Below are 20,326 nucleotides of genomic sequence, written 5' to 3' on the forward strand. Positions count from 1 at the left end.
TAAACTACCTACCTACCTTGGGTACACAGCCTACCTAACCCAACTGATGACGACCGCTTCATATTGTCTGGTTGGACCTTACGTACCTAGGCACCTCAGGCTACCTACCTTAGGTAGCTAGGCACATCGACCTACGAACTGGAGACAGGTAAATATAATTGCACCAAAATCAGCGAGCCCCTCAACCGCTGGCATTGGTTCCTCCAGACCAGGTGTCGCATAGCAACAGCACTGTGAGTTCGCTGTAGGTGCTCCACTACCTACCTGGTAAGGTAGGCGCCGCATCTACCCGTCTCACTGGAAGACCCCTCACGCCCCTCACGCCCCTCGTTCCCCTCGTTCCCCTGCCAAACGACTCTGCCTTGCCTTTCCTTTTGTCGAGTTGAGACATCGCCTCTGCCTGTTCCGTCCACCTCATCCCATTACTAGGTGCCCTCTTCACCTCATGGTCTGGAGCAGTTTCCGTCCTGCTAGTGTAATTTTCCGTCGGATTTACTCGAATTCCAGAACAAGCCGGTCTTCTTCAACCCTGCTATTCCACGGTTGTCGTGCCTCTCCGACCAGTGGCTTTCACCGTCGAGCATTGCATCTTTCTGCGGTCCTTGATATGGAGCAAATCGATACTACCGGTCGCCTCTCGACCCTGAGAGAGTTGATGAAAGAGCGCAACATCGATGTCTATGGTAATCTTCCCTTAATTCTCGAACATTCGCCATATCCTCGCCTTTTGCTAATAGCTTCGTTGTGTTCACAGTCATTCCCTCCGAAGATTCACACTCGTCTGAGTATATTGCTGGATGTGATGCCCGCCGCGAATTCATATCTGGCTTCAGCGGCTCCGCCGGCTGCGCTGTTGTGACTTTGGATAGAGCCGCCCTGGCTACAGACGGCAGATACTTCAACCAAGCTTCCAAACAATTGGACCAAAACTGGCTGCTCTTGAAGCAGGGCCTGCAAGATGTGCCTACCTGGCAGGAATGGTCGGCTGAGCAGTCCGCTGGCGGCAAAGTCGTTGGTGTCGACCCCGAGTTGATCACTGCTTCAATCGCCAAGAAGCTTGCAGAGAAAATCAAGAGATGCGGTGGCTCGGATCTGGTAGCCCTTGATGAAAACTTGGTCGACTTGGTCTGGGCTAAAGACCGCCCCGCAAGACCCAAGAATCCTGTTGTCGTCTTACCGGAGACCTTCAGTGGCAAGGACGTCAAGTCTAAACTGAAGGATTTGCGACAGGACTTGGAAAAGAAGAACTCCCACGCCTTCGTGGTATCTATGCTGGACGAAATTGCCTGGCTCTTCAATCTTCGGGGTGATGACATTCCGTACAACCCAGTCTTCTTTTCCTACGCCATCATCACCAACGACAGTGCCACCCTCTACATCGACAAGTCAAAGCTAGGAGAGGCCACCCGTGCGTATCTTTCGGACAACGGCATCGCAGTCAAATCATATGAGAGCATCTTCGAAGCCATAAGTGCACTGCGCTCTTCTGTGGAAAGAGCTGACGACAGTCTCGTCTCCAAGCGCTTCATCATTTCCACAAAGGCGTCGTGGGCTTTGAAGCGCTCTCTCGGCGGTGACGGACTGGTTGATGAGGTTCGCAGTCCAATTGGAGATTCGAAGGCCGTCAAGAACAAGACTGAGATGGCTGGCATGCGTGCGTGCCACATTCGAGACGGCGCGGCTCTCATCGAGTACTTTGCCTGGCTTGAGGACCAACTGGTCGCCAAGAAGGCCGTCCTAGACGAGGTCCAGGCCGCCGACAAGCTTGAGCAGCTTCGCTCGAAACATAAGGATTATGTTGGTCTTTCTTTTGACACCATCTCATCTACCGGTGCGAAGTAAGTGGACGTGGTCTACCGAGCGTGCCCTTCCAGGGACGTTGCAGCTCCCTCACCAACGTCGGTGTCTAACTTGTTCTTTAGTGCCGCTGTTATTCACTATAAACCCGAGCGCGGCGCCTGCTCCGTTATCGACCCCAATGCTATTTATCTTTGCGATTCCGGTGCTCAATTTCTTGATGGAACTACAGACACAACAAGAACCCTGCACTTTGGACAGCCGACAGAGGCCGAGAAGCTCGCCTACACATTGGTGCTGAAGGGCAATATTGCGCTAGACACTGCGATTTTCCCCAAGGGAACAACCGGGTTTGCACTTGATTGTCTGGCTCGTCAACACCTCTGGGTTAGTTTTGATGATCGATTACCCTAGCGATGGACATCTACTGACGTGTGCTTACAGAGAGAGGGCTTGGACTACCGCCATGGGACAGGGCATGGCGTGGGCTCGTACCTCAACGTGCACGAGGGACCCATAGGAATCGGTACTCGGGTGCAATTTGCCGAAGTTGCCCTCACACCTGGCAACGTTGTTTCCATTGAGCCAGGGTTCTACGAAGACGGGTCATACGGTATTCGAATCGAAAACGTGGCCATGGTCACGGAAGTGAAAACGAAGCATTCCTTTGGCGACAAACCGTACCTAGGATTTGAGCACGTCACCATGGTACCATACTGTCAAAACCTCATCGAACCCAGCCTCTTGACGGCAGAGGAGAAGAAGTGGCTCAACGCCCACAATGCGGATATTTTCCAGAAGACCAGGGATTTCTTCGCACATGACCCCTTGACGCTGGCATGGCTGACAAGGGAGACTCAGCCCTTGTAGTGATAGGGTGAGCTCTAGAACCGCACGAAGGCGGCGAGGGTGAAGGTGGCGGCAAATGAGAGTCGGAATACGGAGTTTCGGAAAGGCTTGTTCGATGCAACCGTGTTGAATCGTTCTTTCAGGCCAAGCAGCTGAGGCAAGTCTATGCCGTATCTGTTTGCAAGCTGTAGCGGCCAGATCAGTCCATGATTAAAATTCGCAGAAGATTAAGCAAGGGCATTACGTAGAAGGCAAAGATGGTGAGACCCGCGAGCAGAACCAGTGTATGAGACAGAAAACCGACAAGAAGTCCAGCCCCGAACCCTTGACAGTGTACGTCAGTAATCCAGTCCGTTGGTATCGGGGATGGAACATGGCTTATGTACCAAACATGCTGCCGCTTGAGAGCTGTCTCATCGCCTCTGGACTCAGGCCTCCTCGAGGCTGGCTACGCACGCGCTGGGCAGGCGAGGTTTTCTGAGCGTGACCCGAATCGAAGCGAATGGGGGGGCGCCGGGATCTTAGAGCGCAGGTAATGCCGATGCCGGTGCTGATAGGCAGCACCAAATGTCGGCCAGTAAAGTGAAGAGGAAAAAGACGGCCCATTGACACGGATTGCGAACGCGCAGTGGTGCGATGATAGAAGTTTGAAAGCTCAAGCGGACTATTGTTGCAAATATGGATAAAGCTTAATTCCTGACCTACGTAGGAAGTTGTAGACTAGTACTATCTGGCTGCATGGTGACGTGCCTGTCATATTTTCCTTACTAAGGTAAGTGTTCGAAAGCTGCTAAGACGAATTGAGATGCCAGCACATGTGCCTCACCGATGGCTTAGGTAAGGTGCCAAACATTTGGGGAAGAACCCCAATTACATACTAGGGCACCGACAGCCAAACCGAAAGAGCCTTACGCGGTACAGAATAGTCTCTGCGTAAACCGCGTACTCTCCCCACGTGGCGTTATTGCGTTTGAATAAAGGTTTCGTTCCATTTGCAAAGCTCTCGAGATATACACATGCTTCCGTTATTCTTCTGTTGGCTCTCGAGTTTGAGCACTAATACCGCCAACGCCGTATACTCCGAACCAAATTTTTGCGAAACAAGATCACAACCGCCAACCTCCACATGCCATGGGTATCCGTGCAACCGCGATATAAGAAACGTAAAGGTGGTCAACTAGGGGCGCGACACAATGACCTTGATACAAAGCAGATGCTGAATCGTCCTTTTCCAAGTAACAGAGTACTCAACCTAAACCTCCCCAAACACCACGTATGCGCCGCGCAAGCTGTATGTCTTTTTGCATAATAGTGACTCTCTTGGCGTGTATGGCGCAAAGGTTTGTATCCTCGAAGAGATGAACCAAGAAGGCTTCCGCGGCCTCTTGGAGAGCTTGAATGGCATGCGATTGCCATCGCATTGGTGGCTGATCTCGGGGAATGACCGACTCGGCAATCTCGCGAATCTGGATAATAAGTTAGGCGATCATCGTAACATAAATTCGCATGGCTAATCTACTTACGAGACGTGAAAAGGGAAGTCGACGCAAAAGAAGATCAGTCCCGCTCTGGTACTTTCGAATCTCCCTGAGGGCTAAAGTTCCGGGGCGATAACGTCTCTTTCCACGGTTCGGAATTGGGTCGCCGGCTGCGAGTGGTCAGCACACCATGTTAGGGCAAAAGATTTCGTTAACGTGGAGTGAACCGTACGCTGAACATCGCTCTGTCGCGATTTGCGGCGACCAGGATCTGACTGCCTTGCTTTCTTGGGGGGCATGGCTACAGGGCATGTAAAGGGACGTGGGTAAAGCACCCGGAGGTTTCACCGGTCGATGGAAGATTGATATCGATTGCGAAAGGCGAGAAGTGTAGATGAACCAAGATTGAATTGCGGCGGTTGCGATAGCGAGCTGTTAGGCCAATCGATTCGGCAGCAGTGTAGTCAGGAGGGTTGTTGCGAGCTAAATGATGGTGCTGTATCCGGAATGGAAGTCGAGCTCGTTGAATTTAGAAGGATGGCAGAAGTTGGAAGATGCGGAACAAGGGGAGGAAAACAATGCGAAAGGTTGGAAAGGAGCAGATTGACTTAATGGAGATGGATGGGACGATGGTGAGGCGCGCAAAGGAGTCAATTGACCGTTGCCAACCCCGCGATTTTCCAATTCAGTTTGCGACGACGCGTTAGTCGCGTGCATCTCGCGCGTCATGTTTAATTAAGGTCGGGTGGGCAGGCATGCCCATGTGCGAGCCGATCTGCGTATGCGCCTATGCTTTTCTATGGCATATTAATTTAGCAGCCGCAACAGTCTAGCTGCTTAATGCAATATGCCAAGATCTTAATTGACCCACGCCAGCCTTTAGTTGCCCCGCTCTTGCCGTCATCGGCACCTGTGCTGCGCCCGTACCCAAAATTGGCAACGGAAGGCCGGTGCAGTGTTCTGGGCGTTATGGAGATCGATTGATGGGGCTCCAAAGGCCACCTCGCTCTACGTCTATCTCTCCAAACCTACACATGCAACGTCGGAAGGATCGAACCCCAACGAAACCCAGGGCGACAGCCAAAGGACAACTTGGGTGCATTTCTTCCTGAATCTCTGCAGAACGAAATTATCCTCTTCCCAGCCACTGCCTCTCGCCCTGCTAATCCACGTCCAATACCCCACAGCTTGCACCCGTTTGCTCCGCCTCCGATTGCTTGAACCCGACATTCCCAACTTCGCTGCGACGCCTGGGAGCCATACTTTTTGGGCGATGCGCGTACCTTCTCGATCTTCAGCCTGCCTTCTCTGAAGCACATCATCCTTCGAACGCCTTCCCACACAAAATGGATCAGATGATGGGTGACGGGGGCCGCTTCCCTCTGGAGACGTGGTTCTGGGAAATGCCCATCTGCACAAGATGGTGGACAACAGCAACTGTTTTGACTAGCGCATTGGTCCAGTGCCAGATGGTGACTCCGTTCCAGCTATTCTACAGCTTCCGAGCAGTATTCGCCAAGTCACAGGTTGGTGCTTCACAGTCTCTCTCGCTGCCCGCTTTGAAAACCCAAGTAACTAATGTCTTTGTGTTTCTGTTTGTAGTATTGGCGTCTTCTGACGACCTTTCTCTATTTTGGGCCCTTCTCCCTCGATCTCCTCTTTCACGTCTACTTCCTACAGCGATACGCCCGACTTCTGGAGGAATCTTCAGGTCGTTCGCCCGCTCATTTCTCATGGCTCCTGGTCTACGCCATGACCAGCCTGCTACTTCTGTCCCCGCTGGTGTCAATGCCATTTCTTGGCCATCCCCTATCATCAACTCTGGTTTACATATGGTCGCGACGGAACCCGGATACGCGATTGAGCTTTCTGGGCCTGCTGGTTTTCACAGCTCCATACCTTCCTTGGGTTCTCATGGCCTTTAGCTTGATCCTGCACGGCTCCATTCCCAAGGATGAGATCATGGGTGTCGTTATCGGCCACATCTGGTACTTCTTCTCCGATGTCTATCCACCCCTGCACAATGGTTCGCGGCCATTTGACCCCCCAGGATGGTGGAGGCGACTGTTCGAGAGGCGACCAGCGGATGAGACTGCAGATGGCATTAACAATGACATTGTCGTTGCGGGCGGTCCAGAGCTCGCCCCCGAGGTTCGATGAAAGGCGAGTAGGAATCAGCCCTTTACTGAAGAAACGCATGATACCGGGAGGGAGGGGCTTTGCCCACAGCATGGAGTGGCTACCGCGGCGTTTGGGTCAGTCGGTTGCAACGCTACAGCACGCCTGCCTGTTCGTATTCACCTGATTTCATCACCAGCATGCCCGGCCATCCAGTCAGTCACGGGGAAACAGAACACGACAGGTACGAGCTTGAAGCATATTGCATTTTAGAGACATACTATAGAGTCATTCGAATCCCCCTCTCCAGTTGTTTGAAGCACGATCGGATGTCTCTTGTGAATGGGCTACACTGGCGTGCATTATCGGTTTATTCGTGTGAATCTGTCAAGGTGTCGTTCACTTTTCAGATGCATCCGCAGCGAGCATCATCGGGAGACGGGAGGATTTGATGCAGGCGGAGGGCTAGAGTACCTAAGGTACCTACCTACCTTGAGAACCACGTGCTGATGCCCCGCTGAAGATTGGACGACGGAGTGCCAGAAGCAACTCTCAACTCCCTACCTTAGTGTATCTACCTTAGGTAGGTAGGTGTGGTGCTGCCCGTGTTGGGTAGCAAATTACCCCACCTTCACAGCCAATTGCGTCATTTCCATTGTAAAAGTCCACCCCTGATCAAACCTTTATTCGTCCTGCTTCTCTTAACCATTCAATATCCCGCCAACATATCGAGTCGGTAGCTGTTTCCTTGGGAGCCACTGGATATACAGACTTTCCTGCACTTGAACAACTTCCTACTTCCTGGCCAAATTTCTCGCCTCTGTCCCGCCCGAAACTTGTGCCCATACGTGATCAATCACCCCTCGTAATACTACAAACCATGAAGGCCTATTGGTATGATAATCTGGCTGTAAGTGGGCTTTCCGAAACAACTGCTGTCGGCTTGCCAATGGTTACGTACTCATCGAGCTAACTTGTTTACTGGTTGCAGGGCGACCAGCGTCTAGCGCACGACTCGGGCAAAGAGGTGACCGTCGAACAGCTGAAGAAGCTTGGCGTTTACTACCATCAGATCCCCAACATTGATGGCGTCAACAAACTCGCGTTGGACCGAGGATATAGGAACAGGGATGAGATTATTGTTTCGCCGGAGAAGATGGGCGATGTCTACGAAGAGAAAGTCAAGTCCTTCTTCCATGAGCACCTACACGAGGACGAGGAAATCCGCTATGTTCGCGATGGTCACGGGTTCTTTGACGTCAGGAGTGCGGACGATCAATGGGTTCGAATTCGTGTCGAGAAGGTGTGTTGTCTTCTCCGGCAAACGTTTTGGCAGGAATTGTTCGATCTAGACGGCTGACCAGGATTCAGGACGATCTTATCATCCTTCCTGCAGGCATCTACCACCGATTTACCACTGACGACTCCAATGTAAGTGATGACCCTCGAACATACCCGACGTCAAAATCTTGCTAACAGTGTTATAAAGTATATCAAGGCAATGAGGCTTTTCAAGGATGAGCCCAAGTGGACACCATTGAATCGCACATCAGACCTTGATGTGAACCCGCACAGGGAAGAGTATGTCCAGCAATATCTTCAAAGCAGTTTGCCGGCATAGACCGGAGGTGACGAGTGAGGAGGCTGAGGGGCATGTGACCCTTTGTATTTCGACAGTCTAGCCAATGATGAGCCGCGAGTGGAAAGGGAATTGAGAACTCTTGCGCATGAAAGAGAGCCTGGAAACTCCTGACCATGCCCATCATGTACGCAACAACGCGTGTTGGATTTTGTGTCTCGTACCGTGGGATGGACTGCAGGATATCTCCACGTATCAGTAAGTGGGATATCACGGACTAAACACTTCGTTTCAGATACATAACGTTATCGCGTTTGCCGAAGGTGCATTCGAACGCAAGACCTGGAATATGGTTTTGCTCCGGCCAGCTGGCGCGTTGTCTCATGAGGACATGTATGCTGTCCTCATGTCGTAACTTGTCCTTGTGCATCCTGGATAGAATCGGCCATGAACTCATCGTGATCTGCCTTGCTGTCCTTGCCATCCGCTTCAACACCCGTTTCAGGCGCAACTGGGAAGTTCAGGTGCTTCCAGTCCTCGAGCTCCTCGGTGACCGACCGCAGCCTGTCCCGTATGCTTTCAATGGCATAGCTGCCAAGAAGCAACCTCAGCGGAGGAAATGAGCAGTGAGCGAGCTGCCAAACAAGCTCCGCGCACTTGACGGCGCTTGTTGGTTGCCGATCTCCTAGCCATTGGACCATTCGCTTTGCATGCAGGGCTGGTGAGGTTGCTTGTGCGTAGGCTTCGCTGGCCGGTTTGATGAGGAAGTGACCCCATGTCGGTAGAGGCGTGGGCATTGTATCTGGCTCGTCTCTTCGCACAAAACCTGGCTCGACAAGAGTCGCCTTTACGTTGAACGAGTCGGTCTCGTACAGCATGGCCTCTATGAGACCCTCAACGGCATACTTGGTAGCACAGTACGGACCCAGACCCGGAACGCCCAGAGCACCTGAAGTTGAGCTGAAGATCAAATATCGACCAGCGTTCTGGTGGCGAAAGTAGGGTAGACTGGCCTGTATGATATTGAGAGTACCCATGAAATTGGTCTCGAACTGGTTCCGAATCTCATGCTCGTCTTGGTCCTCACAGGCCCCAATTACGCCGTACCCGGAGCAGTTCGCGACGACATCAACCCGCTGAAACCGATCCAAACTTTTCTCGATAACGCGGGCAACGGAATCTCTGGCTCGTACGTCACACAAGAGACCCAGGCAACTGTCGTTGTCCTGTGCTGACATATCTTCGGGAGTCGTCTCAAAGACTCGACCGACAGAAGTGACGAGGTCGCCATGGGATAAGGCGGACTTGACGAGTGACCGGCCCATATGCCCAGTGCCACCGAATACCTGTGAGGGGTTTAGATGCGGTATAGGTCACTGCAAGGCTTTCCGAACTCACCACCCACACCAGTTGTTTTCTGGGGGCCTCGAATTGAGGTGGATCACAACTTGCTGGAAGTTGAAGTTTGGCTCTAGCCGCGCCGTCTATTGTTGAATGACCTGCACTGTGTTCGCTTGATACGTCCATCGTCTTTTAAAAAATTCTCGAGAAGACAAAGCCTGATCTATGTTATAGCGAGATGATTTAGTAGCAAGTGCATCTAGTGTCGGGATCGATGGGACGGCCAGAAGATGAAATTCCAGCGTTAAATGGCGAAGATACTGCAGCAAGTTTGGCTCTTGGCAATTCGCACGGCGAGTGTTGGAGGTGTCATGTCCCGGGAGTTGAGCTGTGCGGTTGAGAGCATGCCGATCTTAAGGTATCACCGTCAAAGCTAGGCGTCCAGTAGGTACCAACATGCCGACCCAGGTTCCGTCGCCTGAGATTCCCCGGTGTCTCCACATGCCTGGGACGGGAACATGCCTACCTACCTACTCAAGTAGGTACCTAGTTACCTACCATACTACCCAGGGAGGGAGAGCTGGCGCACTGGAAATGCAATAAGAAGATATCCCCAGTCTAAAAATGCAATTATCGACATGAAGCCGAACCAAATGTGGTCCCTTGCTTCACATTATAGCCCGGTCAACCCATTACCAGGGGAGAGCGCTGCCCGCCGAAGCACTACTAGCGGCCCAGCATCTCAATTTGCATTTTGACACTGTAGCCTGTATGAGCACGGATACAGAGAACCTGGCCACGCCGCAATTTGTGGCATGAAATTCCACGACCCTTGATAGGTGCACGCGTGTTCCCTTGCGTTGCATTCCCTTCCCGTACCGCCCGTCTTCGCTCGCGAATATCTCCGTGCCCCCTTTACGCTGTGCACCGTTCCTGCTCGCAACATCTTCGTCCCGCAGCCAGACTTTGCTCTTCAGTTGCAACCCGCCGTACGAGGAACGGCTCGCCGAGGACATCAATCATTTTTGACGCAAGTCATAAATCCACTGCCTCCCGTCGACAAAACCTCCAGAGCTGCCCCTCACGAATTGACGACTCAGCCCTTCTCTCCCGTCAGGCGCAATCGTGCTCCCGATTCTCTAGCCCCAAGCTCGAGCCAACGAAACTGAAGCCAGCTTGCGTTCATCACCGACAACACCTATTTAACAATATCAACCATCGCCAACCATGTCGGACAAGAAGAATGAGGACTACGAGCTGCGCGGGTCCGACTCGTTCGGTGGAGAAAAGGATGGCTTCTTGTCCCAGCGACCACCTCCCAGGCCAAGATCAAACCTGGCCTCGCCTCTGAGCAAGATCGATAACAGCCCTGGCGTTTCCATCCTGGCCTATTGCTTCTCTTCCATTAGTATGACTGTGGTCAACAAGTACGTTGTCTCGGGTCAGTTCTGGAATCTGAACTTCCTATATCTCGCCGTTCAGGTATGCTCACCATTGGCCCCCTCCTGTGGATGCTGCTAACCGCGCGCTACGCAGTCCATCGTTTGTATCCTCACCATCGTCGTCTGCAAGAACCTGGGAATGATCACGAACCTGGCTCCTTTTGACACGGGAAAAGCGAAGAAATGTAACTTTACACACTACTCGAAAGCCACCAAGCTCTGTAGTGCAGGCTGACACGCCCACAGGGTTTCCTATCGCGCTTCTACTCGTCGGCATGATCTACACAGGCACGAAGGCCCTCCAATTCCTCTCAGTTCCCGTCTACACCATCTTCAAGAATCTGACCATCATTGTCATTGCATATGGCGAAGTTTTGTGGTTTGGCGGAAGCGTCAGCCCCCTTTCGCTTTTGTCCTTTGGCTTGATGGTTCTCAGCTCTGTCGTGGCTGCTTGGGCTGATGTTCAACACGCGCTGGGTGGCAGCTCGCACACTGCTGAGGCTTCTGCTGCTGTCTCGACGTTGAATGCCGGATACGCCTGGATGGGGATGAATGTTTGCTGCACAGCCGCATACGTGCTCGGCATGCGCAAGGTCATCAAGAAGATGAACTTTAAGGACTGGGACAGTAAGCTACCCCGAGAACCCCGGCTGTTTACATGCGACAGCCCAGAGGACGATGGCTGATAAATGCTTCATACAGCAATGTTCTACAACAACTTGTTGACAATCCCTGTCCTCATCGTTTGCACGCTTTTGACGGAGGATTGGTCGTCAGCGAACATCGCCAAGAACTTCCCCATCGAGACTCGCAACAGCCTCTTCGTCGGCATGATCTACTCAGGACTTTGCGCAATCTTTATTTCGTACTGCTCGGCTTGGTGTATCCGAGTCACCTCCTCTACGACATACTCCGTGGTTGGCGCTCTCAACAAACTTCCCATCGCCATAAGCGGCCTCGTCTTCTTCGATGCGCCGGTCACATTTGGCAGCGTGTCGGCTATCATTATTGGGTTCGTCAGCGGCATCGTGTATGCGTGGGCCAGAATTCGCCAGAGCGAGGCGGCCAAGATGTCTTTGCCAACTACACAACCCATGAGCGCGAGCTCTCAGAGCAACAAGGATGCGAACTCGTAGAACAGTTGTGGGTTCCTGATAGAAAAGCGGAACTTGGCTTGCCAAGTCTCGTGGGAGAGCATTGCGGCAGCCGAATAAATTGCTGGTTGAGCAACGTGTATCGCGCATCTACGGTTCCTAAGCGGTATTGCCTCAACGCAAGCGAAGGATGCCCGTCTTGCTTTCCCCACGCTGATCGCAATTAGATGCTCGAAATGTTGTATAGTAATACGTTTGACCTCGAGATGCGTAGGCGGGGAGAGGCTCAAGTGACAAGATGTGAGCCTAGGCGTTGAGTCGTCAAACTGCGCTCCACCCGTGTAGTGTTAGGCGGATAGAGTAGCTGTGTTTCAAAGCCACGACTTTATCGTGTACCCCAGAAACCATTCAACAAGCCGAAGCGGTGAGATCGGTTGGGGCGCTTGTGCAGAGACAAGATTGGTTTCCAATGGGGAAGCCGTAACGTGCTTTGGCTCGTAGATTTAAAACTTCGTCCTTTTTCAGACAACATAAGACGGCAGCGGCGTCGGTGTCGGGGAAGACAAGATGATTTTTGGTGTGGCTACGCTGTTCTTTTGGTGTAAATCGACGTCGGTCTTTCTGTGCAAGCACCCTCAACACGTTCTGCCACCTTCGTGAAGCTTGTTTCCGAAACACGTGGGGGTGGGCTTCGGCTGGCTAGGTAGGGCGGAGACTTCACTGTCGGGTAAAGTAGACAGGAGGTACTCGGTCTGTAGACCTTTGTGCAACCGGGAGGTACTCGGTACCATGCCTTGCCTACATGACCACCCGCCAAAACACCTTTGCCCCACCCCTTCCGCCATGCCAAACTCGCTGTCTGAACGGCCTTAAAAGCCAGCCCTGAGCAGGACTGAGGTTAAGGTAGCTAGGGGGACAGGTTAATAATACGTCACACGTGCTCTTTGCAACCACCAGTATATCGCTGCTGCTCTGGGCATGCGCAGCTACTTGTCAGGTTGGGATGACCCGCAACTCTTCTCCCTACTAGCACTTCAGTGTTTTTCCCTTCAGCTGAAGTACCTTACCCACAGGCACCTACTGATCGGCTTCAGTCACGTCCTGGCTTGTCTCTCATCCCACGTCTTCATTCTCTCGTCCGAACGTTCCCACATGACCTAGCCTGTTGTGCTAACCACCGCCTTTCGCTCCTAAGAACAGGACCCAGAACAAACTGCTACGTCTCCTGCTCAGCAGACGACATTCCGCGCCGTTCGCCCAACACAATTTCCCCGACCAGCTTCGAAGAAATGGACTGAGAAGCATTTGAACTCACACGCTCTAGCCTTCCAGTCCCTCGCTATCGCCAGCTTTGTCCTTGGCGTACATGATGTTGCCCTTTATTAACAAGCGTAGGCTATTTGGCATTCCTTGAAATTGAAGTCTTTCGCAAGCTGACCCACGGTGTACCGGCAGCATTCGAGCTACTATCTTCGCGCCTGGGCGCATCCCCCGACGAACGTCAGTCTTCCCTCGCGAGAGTTTACCTACGATCGAATATATACCTATCCATATAGGCCAGCTCCAAGTATGCCGTGCATGCTGACGTCTTTCTTCTGGCAGTCAAGCTCGTCTTCTCGTTCCTCATATCATACCCTCTCGCCGGTCTACTCAAGAGGGTTCCAGATGCCCGGCCAGACCAGAAGAATCTATTCATAATATGGTATGACACACCTGGAGCTCCTGCGCATCTATTTGATTCCTAGCTCACTACGCTGACCATGTTATTTGTGACCTAGCACCTCCGCCTTCTACTTGGTTGGATTGTTTGATCTATGGAGTGGCGTGCGCACCCTTGCCATCAGCTCCATTGGTGTCTACTGCATCGCCAAGTATCTTCGCAGTAGCCCGTTCATGCCTTGGATTGGTTTCGCCTTCGTCATGGGCCACATGTCCATCAGCCATATCGCTCGCCAACTCGCCGACAGCCCCTCATCTGTCGATATCACTGGCGCGCAAATGGTTCTGCTCATGAAGCTTAGTGCCTTCTGCTGGAATGTGGCAGATGGCCGACTGTCAGAGGACAAACTGTCTGATTTCCAGAAGGAGAGACGCTTGGTTGAGCTTCCGGGTCTTTTGGATTATGCCGGATATGTCCTCTTCTTCCCTGGGCTCCTCGCTGGTCCCGCCTTCGATTACGCCGAATATCGCAAATGGATAGACACCACCATGTTTGACCTACCTGCCCAGGTCGATCCCTCAAAGAAGCCTCCTGTGCGGAAGAAGCGGAAGATACCTCGCAGTGGCACTCCAGCTGCATGGAAGGCTGCGAGCGGCTTGGGCTGGATTGGTCTCTTCATGGTTCTCTCGGGTTCCTACCCCATCAGTTACTTGACGGGGCAGTCCTATATGGATCTTAACTTCTTACGTAGAGTTTGGGTCCTGCACATGACTGGCTTGACGGCTCGTCTCAAGTATTACGGCGTTTGGTCCTTGACTGAAGGCGCTTGCATCTTGGCCGGCTTGGGCTACCATGGTGTTGATCCTGTCACCGGCAAGGTGTCATGGAACAGGCTACAAAACATCAATCCATGGGGAGTTGAGACGGCACAAAACACGCGCGCATATCTGGGCAACTGGAATATGAACACCAACAACTGGTTGAGAAACTACGTTTACCTCCGAGTAACGCCTATCGGAAAGAAGCCTGGTTTCCGCGCCAGTCTGATCACGTTCGGCACGAGCGCATTATGGCATGGGTTTTATCCCGGATATTACCTGAGCTTCATTCTCGCCAGCTTTGTCCAGACTGTTGCAAAAAGTGAGTTGCAGTGGATGTGAACTGGCGATTGCAAACAGGAACTAATTCGACACAGATTACCGCCGATACTTCCGCGCATTCTTCATCGACCCCAGCACCGGTTCCCCAACGACCACCAAGATCTACTACGACTGTTTATCGTTCGTTGTAACTCAGTTGGGCATGTCCTTCGTTGTGGCTCCTTTTCTCGTTCTCCAGCTGTCAGGTTCGATTCTGGTCTGGAGCCGCGTTTATTTCTACACTATTATTGGCACAATCGTCTCTATGGCCTTCTTCGCCTCCCCGGCGAAGCAGCTTTTGAAGAAGCATTTGGAAGAGCGTCAAGGAAAGGCCGGGGCTAAGCTCACCCGTTCTCTCAGCCAGGACAGTCTTTCTGGCCGGGAGCCGGTCTTAGGAGTCTCAGCTGATCCTCAACGAGAGATCGACGAAGCCATGGAGGAGATCAAGGCAGAAGTAGAGGCCAGGCAGAAGAGGAAGGCTGCTTGAAATCGAGCCTATCACTTATGCAAAAGCCTCTCATACCTGAAAGTTAAATCACGACGCGATCGTTGTGTCACAGGCTTCAATGGAGTGTGGTAGATTTCGATATGGAAAGTATTGGGGAGATAAGTTACATGTGCAACACGCTACGGGGGGCATATATCCTGTGACGGAGAACTTTGAGAAACGGCCCATGGGCGCTAGTCATTAGACATTTCGTGCTACATAGCTCCTGAACCAAGCCTTTATATACCCATGTCTATGCCTTAAAAATAAAAGGAGACTCTAGAGCCGAGTTCGAACGCTTCGAACATCGGCGTGGCGATCCCCACTTCATGACTCCCGCGTCAGACGCGGGGGGGTATCGTCATTCAGTCTCAACACCCATTACAGATAAAAATCTAGCTTGTCGTCAACTGGAGGCCCGCCTGGGCAAACGTATAATAGTACAATAACTTTTACAGGGATGGAAGAGCACTGATAGCGTCTCTGTTTACCCGGAAGAAGGACGATGAAGTGAAAAAGAGGAGTGTCCGACGAGTTAGGACAAAAAGGTTCGTGTGCTTGCTCAGGTAATTCCAAGTGTCGTAGAGTCGTAAAAAGGGCCGTCGCAGGGCAATGAGTACCCATTCGTGAATCTAATGCGCTGATGTATCGAAGAAATCAATAGAGGTTGTTTTGTGTGATGTACGCTGAAAGCATTAGGTCGGAATGCCCGAAGGTTACGGCAGTTGTCGAGCCAGACTGGGTTCCGAGACGTTGGTCGGGGTCTTGCTGCTACGCGATTTGTCCCCATCCCTGCTTGACGCCGACAACGACGAGAGCTACAATGGCACCTACGACGAGGAGGCCAATAACGGACATGTAGCGATTGAGGGCGCGCCACCACCTGGCGCTTTGGAATAAAGTCTCATCGATGGCCGCGATGCGTCGAGGAAGATCCCCTTCCTCATCTAAGAGACTTGATCGGTGATCGCGCTCCTCCATTTCAGCGTGCGGGTCAGGAGGAAGGGGCAAAAAGGCGGCAATCATCCAAGCTAGGTGCGGTTAGCAGTCGACCCAGAAAAGTTCAACACTGGATTCGCATTACCAAATGGAAGAATGAACCCGAGGGCAAAGAGCACGACTTGCATATTTCGCTTGCCAAGTAGACTATTCTCGGTGGACCATGTCATGGAAGGTGGCTCCCAAATGTTGTAACGGCTGGCCCTTTGGTCACGGCGTAAATGCGGCGACCAAATGCTCGACGTCTTTTTGCGTACACCAGGTCGAAGCTGGCTGTCTAGCGGCATCGGGTTGATTTCCATGGAAGCGGAATCCGACATTGGACCGGTAGCCAGGGGATTGACTTCTCGGGGCCGTCTTCGGGGGCTGTAAATACTCAGCGGAAGGTGTTCCGCACTTGGCGATCGACTCTGGTACGAGCTGGGAGGTCGACTGTCATTCGGATCGGTCATGATGGAGCCCGAAGAGCTCGCCAGAAACTTTCGTTCCCCACTTCCATAGTAGAACCTGTCCAAAACTGTTAGCTGAATACCGTACTCAGTGCCTTAAGTATGGCTGTGCGCTTTACTTACTTAGCCCATGTAGGAATAGATGCCGAGTTGAAGCTGTTGGCCCGCGAACGTGAGCTGCTCGATGAGTGCAGATTACGATCAGACGATGTGTTTGAGAAAAAGCTCGAAAGACGTGTTCGGGAAGGACGTTGGTTCAGTTGATGCAACTCCGTTAACCCATCACCATGCTCATCCTGATCGCTTACTAAACGAAGGGTGCCTCCTCGACTGTGACTAGCTTGGGGCCTTTCGAGCGAGTCTGTAAATGAACGTGAGTGAGACAGAGACCTTTCTTCATTGCCTGCCAGCGATGAGGAGATGCTGAGCATTTGCCGGCTATGGCTGCTAAGGGGTTGGCTGCCACGTCTGGCTGGAACCGACCAGGGAGACACAGAGCGAGATGGGGGCTCGCTTCCTCCCTCACTCTCCGACATGACCGTAGATAGTTGTGAACTCCATTGATGCGGATGAGCTTGCATGTGGGACGGGACAGGTGTGGAGGTAGATGGCTCAGCTCTTCCGTCCGGCTGCCGCGTAGGCAAGCCAGCCTGCACACGTGATCGATAGGAGGCAGCAGGGGCGGTGATTATGTTCGTGGCTGCCTCAACGCTGCGAGAACTGGATATGGACTTAATCGATGCGATGCGCCGGAGAGAGTCTCGCGAGCGAGTTTTGTAGTAGCCAAACCTCTCCCTGGACTTCTTCTTGCTTTTCTTTGGCTTGAGTGGTGCTACCAACAGACTTTCTTGCGAGTATTCCGGGCGAACACGGCGGCGGCGGGCCGTAGCCGCAGAAGAGGGTGCAGGGGATGGGTCGCCGTGTAGAATATAGTTGTGGTTACTGTCGGCGCTGCTGTCTGCAGTCTTCGGAGGACTACGCTCAGCGGAGGATGTTTCTGGGGGGGAAGATCGGCCAAGAATCTCGTAGTTGGAGTGACTCGATGCAGGTGGCGGCAACGAACTGTCCCTTTGAGGGATGCGAGGAGGCGAGCTAGAGTTGTATACTTGGTAATTTGTTGTATCGGAGGATATCGATGGTGGCGGCAGCACACTCTCAGTATCGGCTCGAGGAGGGGAACTGGAACTGTAGATTTTGTAATTTGTCTTGTCCGACGATGTAGACGCAGTGACGGATGATTGAAAAGACGTCTTGGTCTGCAAGTCAGGGGGGTCCGAGGGTGGGTATGGGTCGACGGCTGGCGCCTCCGGCAGCGGCGCGAGTCGAGAATCAGACGGGGAGGATGGGGCGAATGGGGCTTGATTGGCTTCAGGGTACAGAAGAGTTGATTTTCCCTTTTGCTTGAGATCAGGAGTATTGAGAACCTTGCGTAGGCCGCCAACCATGCGGTAATTCCAGGGGGACGAATTGGAGGCGACGGTGCTGGCAATATGATCTCCAGCTAATTGCGTGGTCGAGGATGCTGGGGTTAGTGTAGCTGAAAAGCTTCGGTCCGGAGTCACGGTGGTAGAGCTGGGATGGTTTTCGCTGATGTGTGAGGCGTCTGATGAGAAGCGCTCTGGCGAGGCTGTAGAGGAAAGTGACAATGTGGGTGCTTTGGACGAGCCCGGGTCACCCGAGTTCCTGTTCTGCTGTCCTTTCTGGGGTAGAAGAGAAAAAGTCTTCCCATCTGCGTTGATTGTGATGAGATTGCGGCGACGAGACAAGGGGCGCTTCGCCGAAGGGGTGACAGGTTCATCGTCGGTACTGTACTGTGACGACCGGGATCGTGCATTAACGCGGTAATTATCGGTCAGATGAGGCGGAGTAGTGGGAACAGGGGTAGAAGGAGAGGACGGGCCTCCTGTCCAAGAGTCAGATCGCAGTTTCGAGCCTGAAACACCGCGGTCCTTGGCTGCGACCAATGGGAAAGTTGAAGATGCTGGCGACAGTACAGATGTCAGCGTGCTGGAGGAATAAGAGCGCCGATGAGAGGAATAGCGGTCGCTAGCACGGCTTGCGGATGTGGAGCGATCATCGATTCTGGAGGAGTTTCGGTGACCAAGTTCGGAGGTGTTCGGCGACAGCAATGCTGTTGTTGATGTTGGAGTGCGTGATGAGGTGGCCGAGGCGGTAGAGTCGCGATTCTTGTGGCTTGGTCGAGGAGGGCTGTAGGGGACAACGCGAATGGCAAGAGAATTGGACTGTGACTTGGAGCGCTCGTGCAGCGGCTTCCGTTGGGACCGGGAGGGGCTCCCTCGTGAGGGGCTCCCGGACCCGGACCCGGGCATTCTCGGCCGGGCTGTGCGGGGACGGGGAGGTTTCGGAGACTCTGCCGTAGCTGGGAGCTTTCGGAGACAGCTTCTTGGGTTTGGGTGTGATGACTCGGCTCACCGGGGTCTCCGGGCCATGGAGAGCCGGTGCGTCCCGGCGTGGACTGAGATGGCCGACAGCGGGAATGATTGGGGTAACGCACAGGAGCCAAGTGCGGTCAAAGCTGCTTGTAGTGGCTGACTCGCCGGGAGCAGTTGGTTCAGCTTCGGTGGGTACCGGAAGGCGCCGGCCGGCCTGTGCTTTGGCGGTCCGGTTTGATTCAGCAACCGTACACTGTACAGTGCAAAAACAGTTAGCCGGGTGTCAAGTCCAGAGGTTCGAGCTTGTCGGGCGAAAGAGGGCGAACAAGTTGGCTTGCGGCGGCGCACGTTGTTCTGACAGAGGTTCGTTCGTTGTCTTGATGAAAATCATCCGGAACTGATAGAAATTCAACGGTGTTCGAGCAGGTTGGGTGAACCGCAAATGCCCGATGATAAGTATTCGCTTGGCTGAATCCAAGGTTGTCGACGAGCGTAGGTTGTTCTTTGATTAAGGCGAGGCGGGATGAGCAAGGCGACCAGCACAAGCGAATGAGCGGAAGGGCAAATTTGCCGGGTGGGTTTGCGATTGTTTGCGTGGATCGATGGAAGCTGATCAAGCTGAGCGAGAGAGTGACTGAGGTGAACCGAGGCTTGAGATACTAAACAATGTAAATATCGGGTGACAGCTGAGTAGCCAAGGAGAAGAAATGAGAGTAGGAAGATTATTACTGGCGAATTGCCTGTGTTAATGACTAAAGCAGGGGAGGTGGCAAGAATAAAGATGAAGAGACAGAGAGAGAGAGAGAGAGAGAGAATATAGGAAAGGGAACAAAGGCGCCGAGGACGACGAGGCAAAGCGCTGCTCGGTTGCGCAGAGGCAGAAACCGAACAGGAAAGAAAAAGGATAAAAAAATAAAACGAAAAGGTCGAAGGAAAACGCAAGAGATGGAGGCGGGAGGGAAGGGCAGCAAAAGCGGGCAAGGCATGGTAGGTAGATGGGGACCGGAGAGGCACCCAAGGCAGCTAGCTGCTGCAAGTTCCAGCACAACCTAAGCTCCCAGGCCCATGTCCAGTCCCAATGGAAGCAAGCAAAAGACGTACGTACCTACTGACATGAAGGTACCTCAGTGTGGGCGATGCGAGGCAAGGTGGATTTGAGCAGGCCCACTACTAAGTAAGATGGAAGCGAACCAGGAAACAAGGTGGGCAGAGTCCAATGAACCGACAGGATACTTGGGATATTTGTTGGTTTCGCTTCGAAGCCAGCTTGACTGTCTATACTGCAACGACTGGCGATAAATCCTGGCTGCATGCAGGTCCTGTGCTTCTGACAGGATGAGGCCCGGCTATGAGCACATTGAGATGTTGTTGAGTATAGGCTGCATCTGTGCCAAAGTCAAGTATCGTTGTGGGTAGGTATACCTCTGAGGGACGGTGGATAGTCTCTCAAAAGGCGGTCGAGGGAAAAGGCCAAGCTGGGGTTGAGGAGACGGGATAATCT

At 52.8% G+C, this 20,326-nt stretch overlaps 8 protein-coding genes across 8 annotated transcripts; 5 read left to right on the forward strand and 3 right to left on the reverse strand.

Moving 5' to 3' along the window:
* Positions 1-607: 607 nt before the first annotated feature.
* AMPP (putative Xaa-Pro aminopeptidase P) lies at positions 608-2,667 on the forward strand (the record flags this gene model as incomplete). The annotated part of the gene is made up of 4 exons (XM_037321912.1): positions 608-683; positions 755-1,838; positions 1,923-2,184; positions 2,242-2,667. The coding sequence occupies 4 exons, from the start codon at positions 608-610 to the stop codon at positions 2,665-2,667; spliced, it is 1,848 nt and encodes a 615-aa protein (XP_037179379.1).
* A 1,226-nt stretch (positions 2,668-3,893) lies between these two features.
* hH3v (histone H3-like centromeric protein hH3v) lies at positions 3,894-4,423 on the reverse strand (the record flags this gene model as incomplete). The annotated part of the gene is made up of 3 exons (XM_037321913.1): positions 3,894-4,112; positions 4,170-4,294; positions 4,357-4,423. 3 exons carry the CDS (start codon positions 4,421-4,423, stop codon positions 3,894-3,896), a joined length of 411 nt encoding a protein of 136 aa, XP_037179374.1.
* A 1,047-nt stretch (positions 4,424-5,470) lies between these two features.
* On the forward strand, positions 5,471-6,284 carry Derl2-1 (Derlin-2; the record flags this gene model as incomplete). The annotated part of the gene is made up of 2 exons (XM_037321914.1): positions 5,471-5,650; positions 5,727-6,284. 2 exons carry the CDS (start codon positions 5,471-5,473, stop codon positions 6,282-6,284), a joined length of 738 nt encoding a protein of 245 aa, XP_037179373.1.
* An 838-nt stretch (positions 6,285-7,122) lies between these two features.
* On the forward strand, positions 7,123-7,863 carry adi1 (1,2-dihydroxy-3-keto-5-methylthiopentene dioxygenase; the record flags this gene model as incomplete). The annotated part of the gene is made up of 4 exons (XM_037321915.1): positions 7,123-7,152; positions 7,234-7,545; positions 7,614-7,673; positions 7,732-7,863. 4 exons carry the CDS (start codon positions 7,123-7,125, stop codon positions 7,861-7,863), a joined length of 534 nt encoding a protein of 177 aa, XP_037179376.1.
* Positions 7,864-8,225: 362 nt separating this feature from the next.
* CGCA056_v006667 (Oxidoreductase BOA17) lies at positions 8,226-9,348 on the reverse strand (the record flags this gene model as incomplete). The annotated part of the gene is made up of 2 exons (XM_037321916.1): positions 8,226-9,167; positions 9,220-9,348. 2 exons carry the CDS (start codon positions 9,346-9,348, stop codon positions 8,226-8,228), a joined length of 1,071 nt encoding a protein of 356 aa, XP_037179375.1.
* A 1,041-nt stretch (positions 9,349-10,389) lies between these two features.
* On the forward strand, positions 10,390-11,740 carry VRG4-1 (GDP-mannose transporter; the record flags this gene model as incomplete). The annotated part of the gene is made up of 4 exons (XM_037321917.1): positions 10,390-10,644; positions 10,699-10,789; positions 10,851-11,231; positions 11,307-11,740. The coding sequence occupies 4 exons, from the start codon at positions 10,390-10,392 to the stop codon at positions 11,738-11,740; spliced, it is 1,161 nt and encodes a 386-aa protein (XP_037179372.1).
* A 1,327-nt stretch (positions 11,741-13,067) lies between these two features.
* Positions 13,068-14,984, forward strand: ale1 (Lysophospholipid acyltransferase; the record flags this gene model as incomplete). Its single annotated transcript, XM_037321918.1, has 5 exons — positions 13,068-13,089; positions 13,154-13,198; positions 13,301-13,400; positions 13,477-14,498; positions 14,554-14,984. 5 exons carry the CDS (start codon positions 13,068-13,070, stop codon positions 14,982-14,984), a joined length of 1,620 nt encoding a protein of 539 aa, XP_037179371.1.
* Positions 14,985-15,755: 771 nt separating this feature from the next.
* CGCA056_v006670 (uncharacterized protein) lies at positions 15,756-16,832 on the reverse strand (the record flags this gene model as incomplete). The annotated part of the gene is made up of 4 exons (XM_037321919.1): positions 15,756-16,015; positions 16,069-16,490; positions 16,556-16,588; positions 16,741-16,832. The coding sequence occupies 4 exons, from the start codon at positions 16,830-16,832 to the stop codon at positions 15,756-15,758; spliced, it is 807 nt and encodes a 268-aa protein (XP_037180344.1).
* Positions 16,833-20,326: the final 3,494 nt, after the last annotated feature.

The sequence above is a fragment of the Colletotrichum aenigma genome (genome assembly GCF_013390185.1).
Source record: "Colletotrichum aenigma strain Cg56 chromosome Unknown KSG_Cg56_contig04, whole genome shotgun sequence".
Classification (NCBI taxonomy): Eukaryota; Fungi; Ascomycota; class Sordariomycetes; order Glomerellales; family Glomerellaceae; genus Colletotrichum; species Colletotrichum aenigma.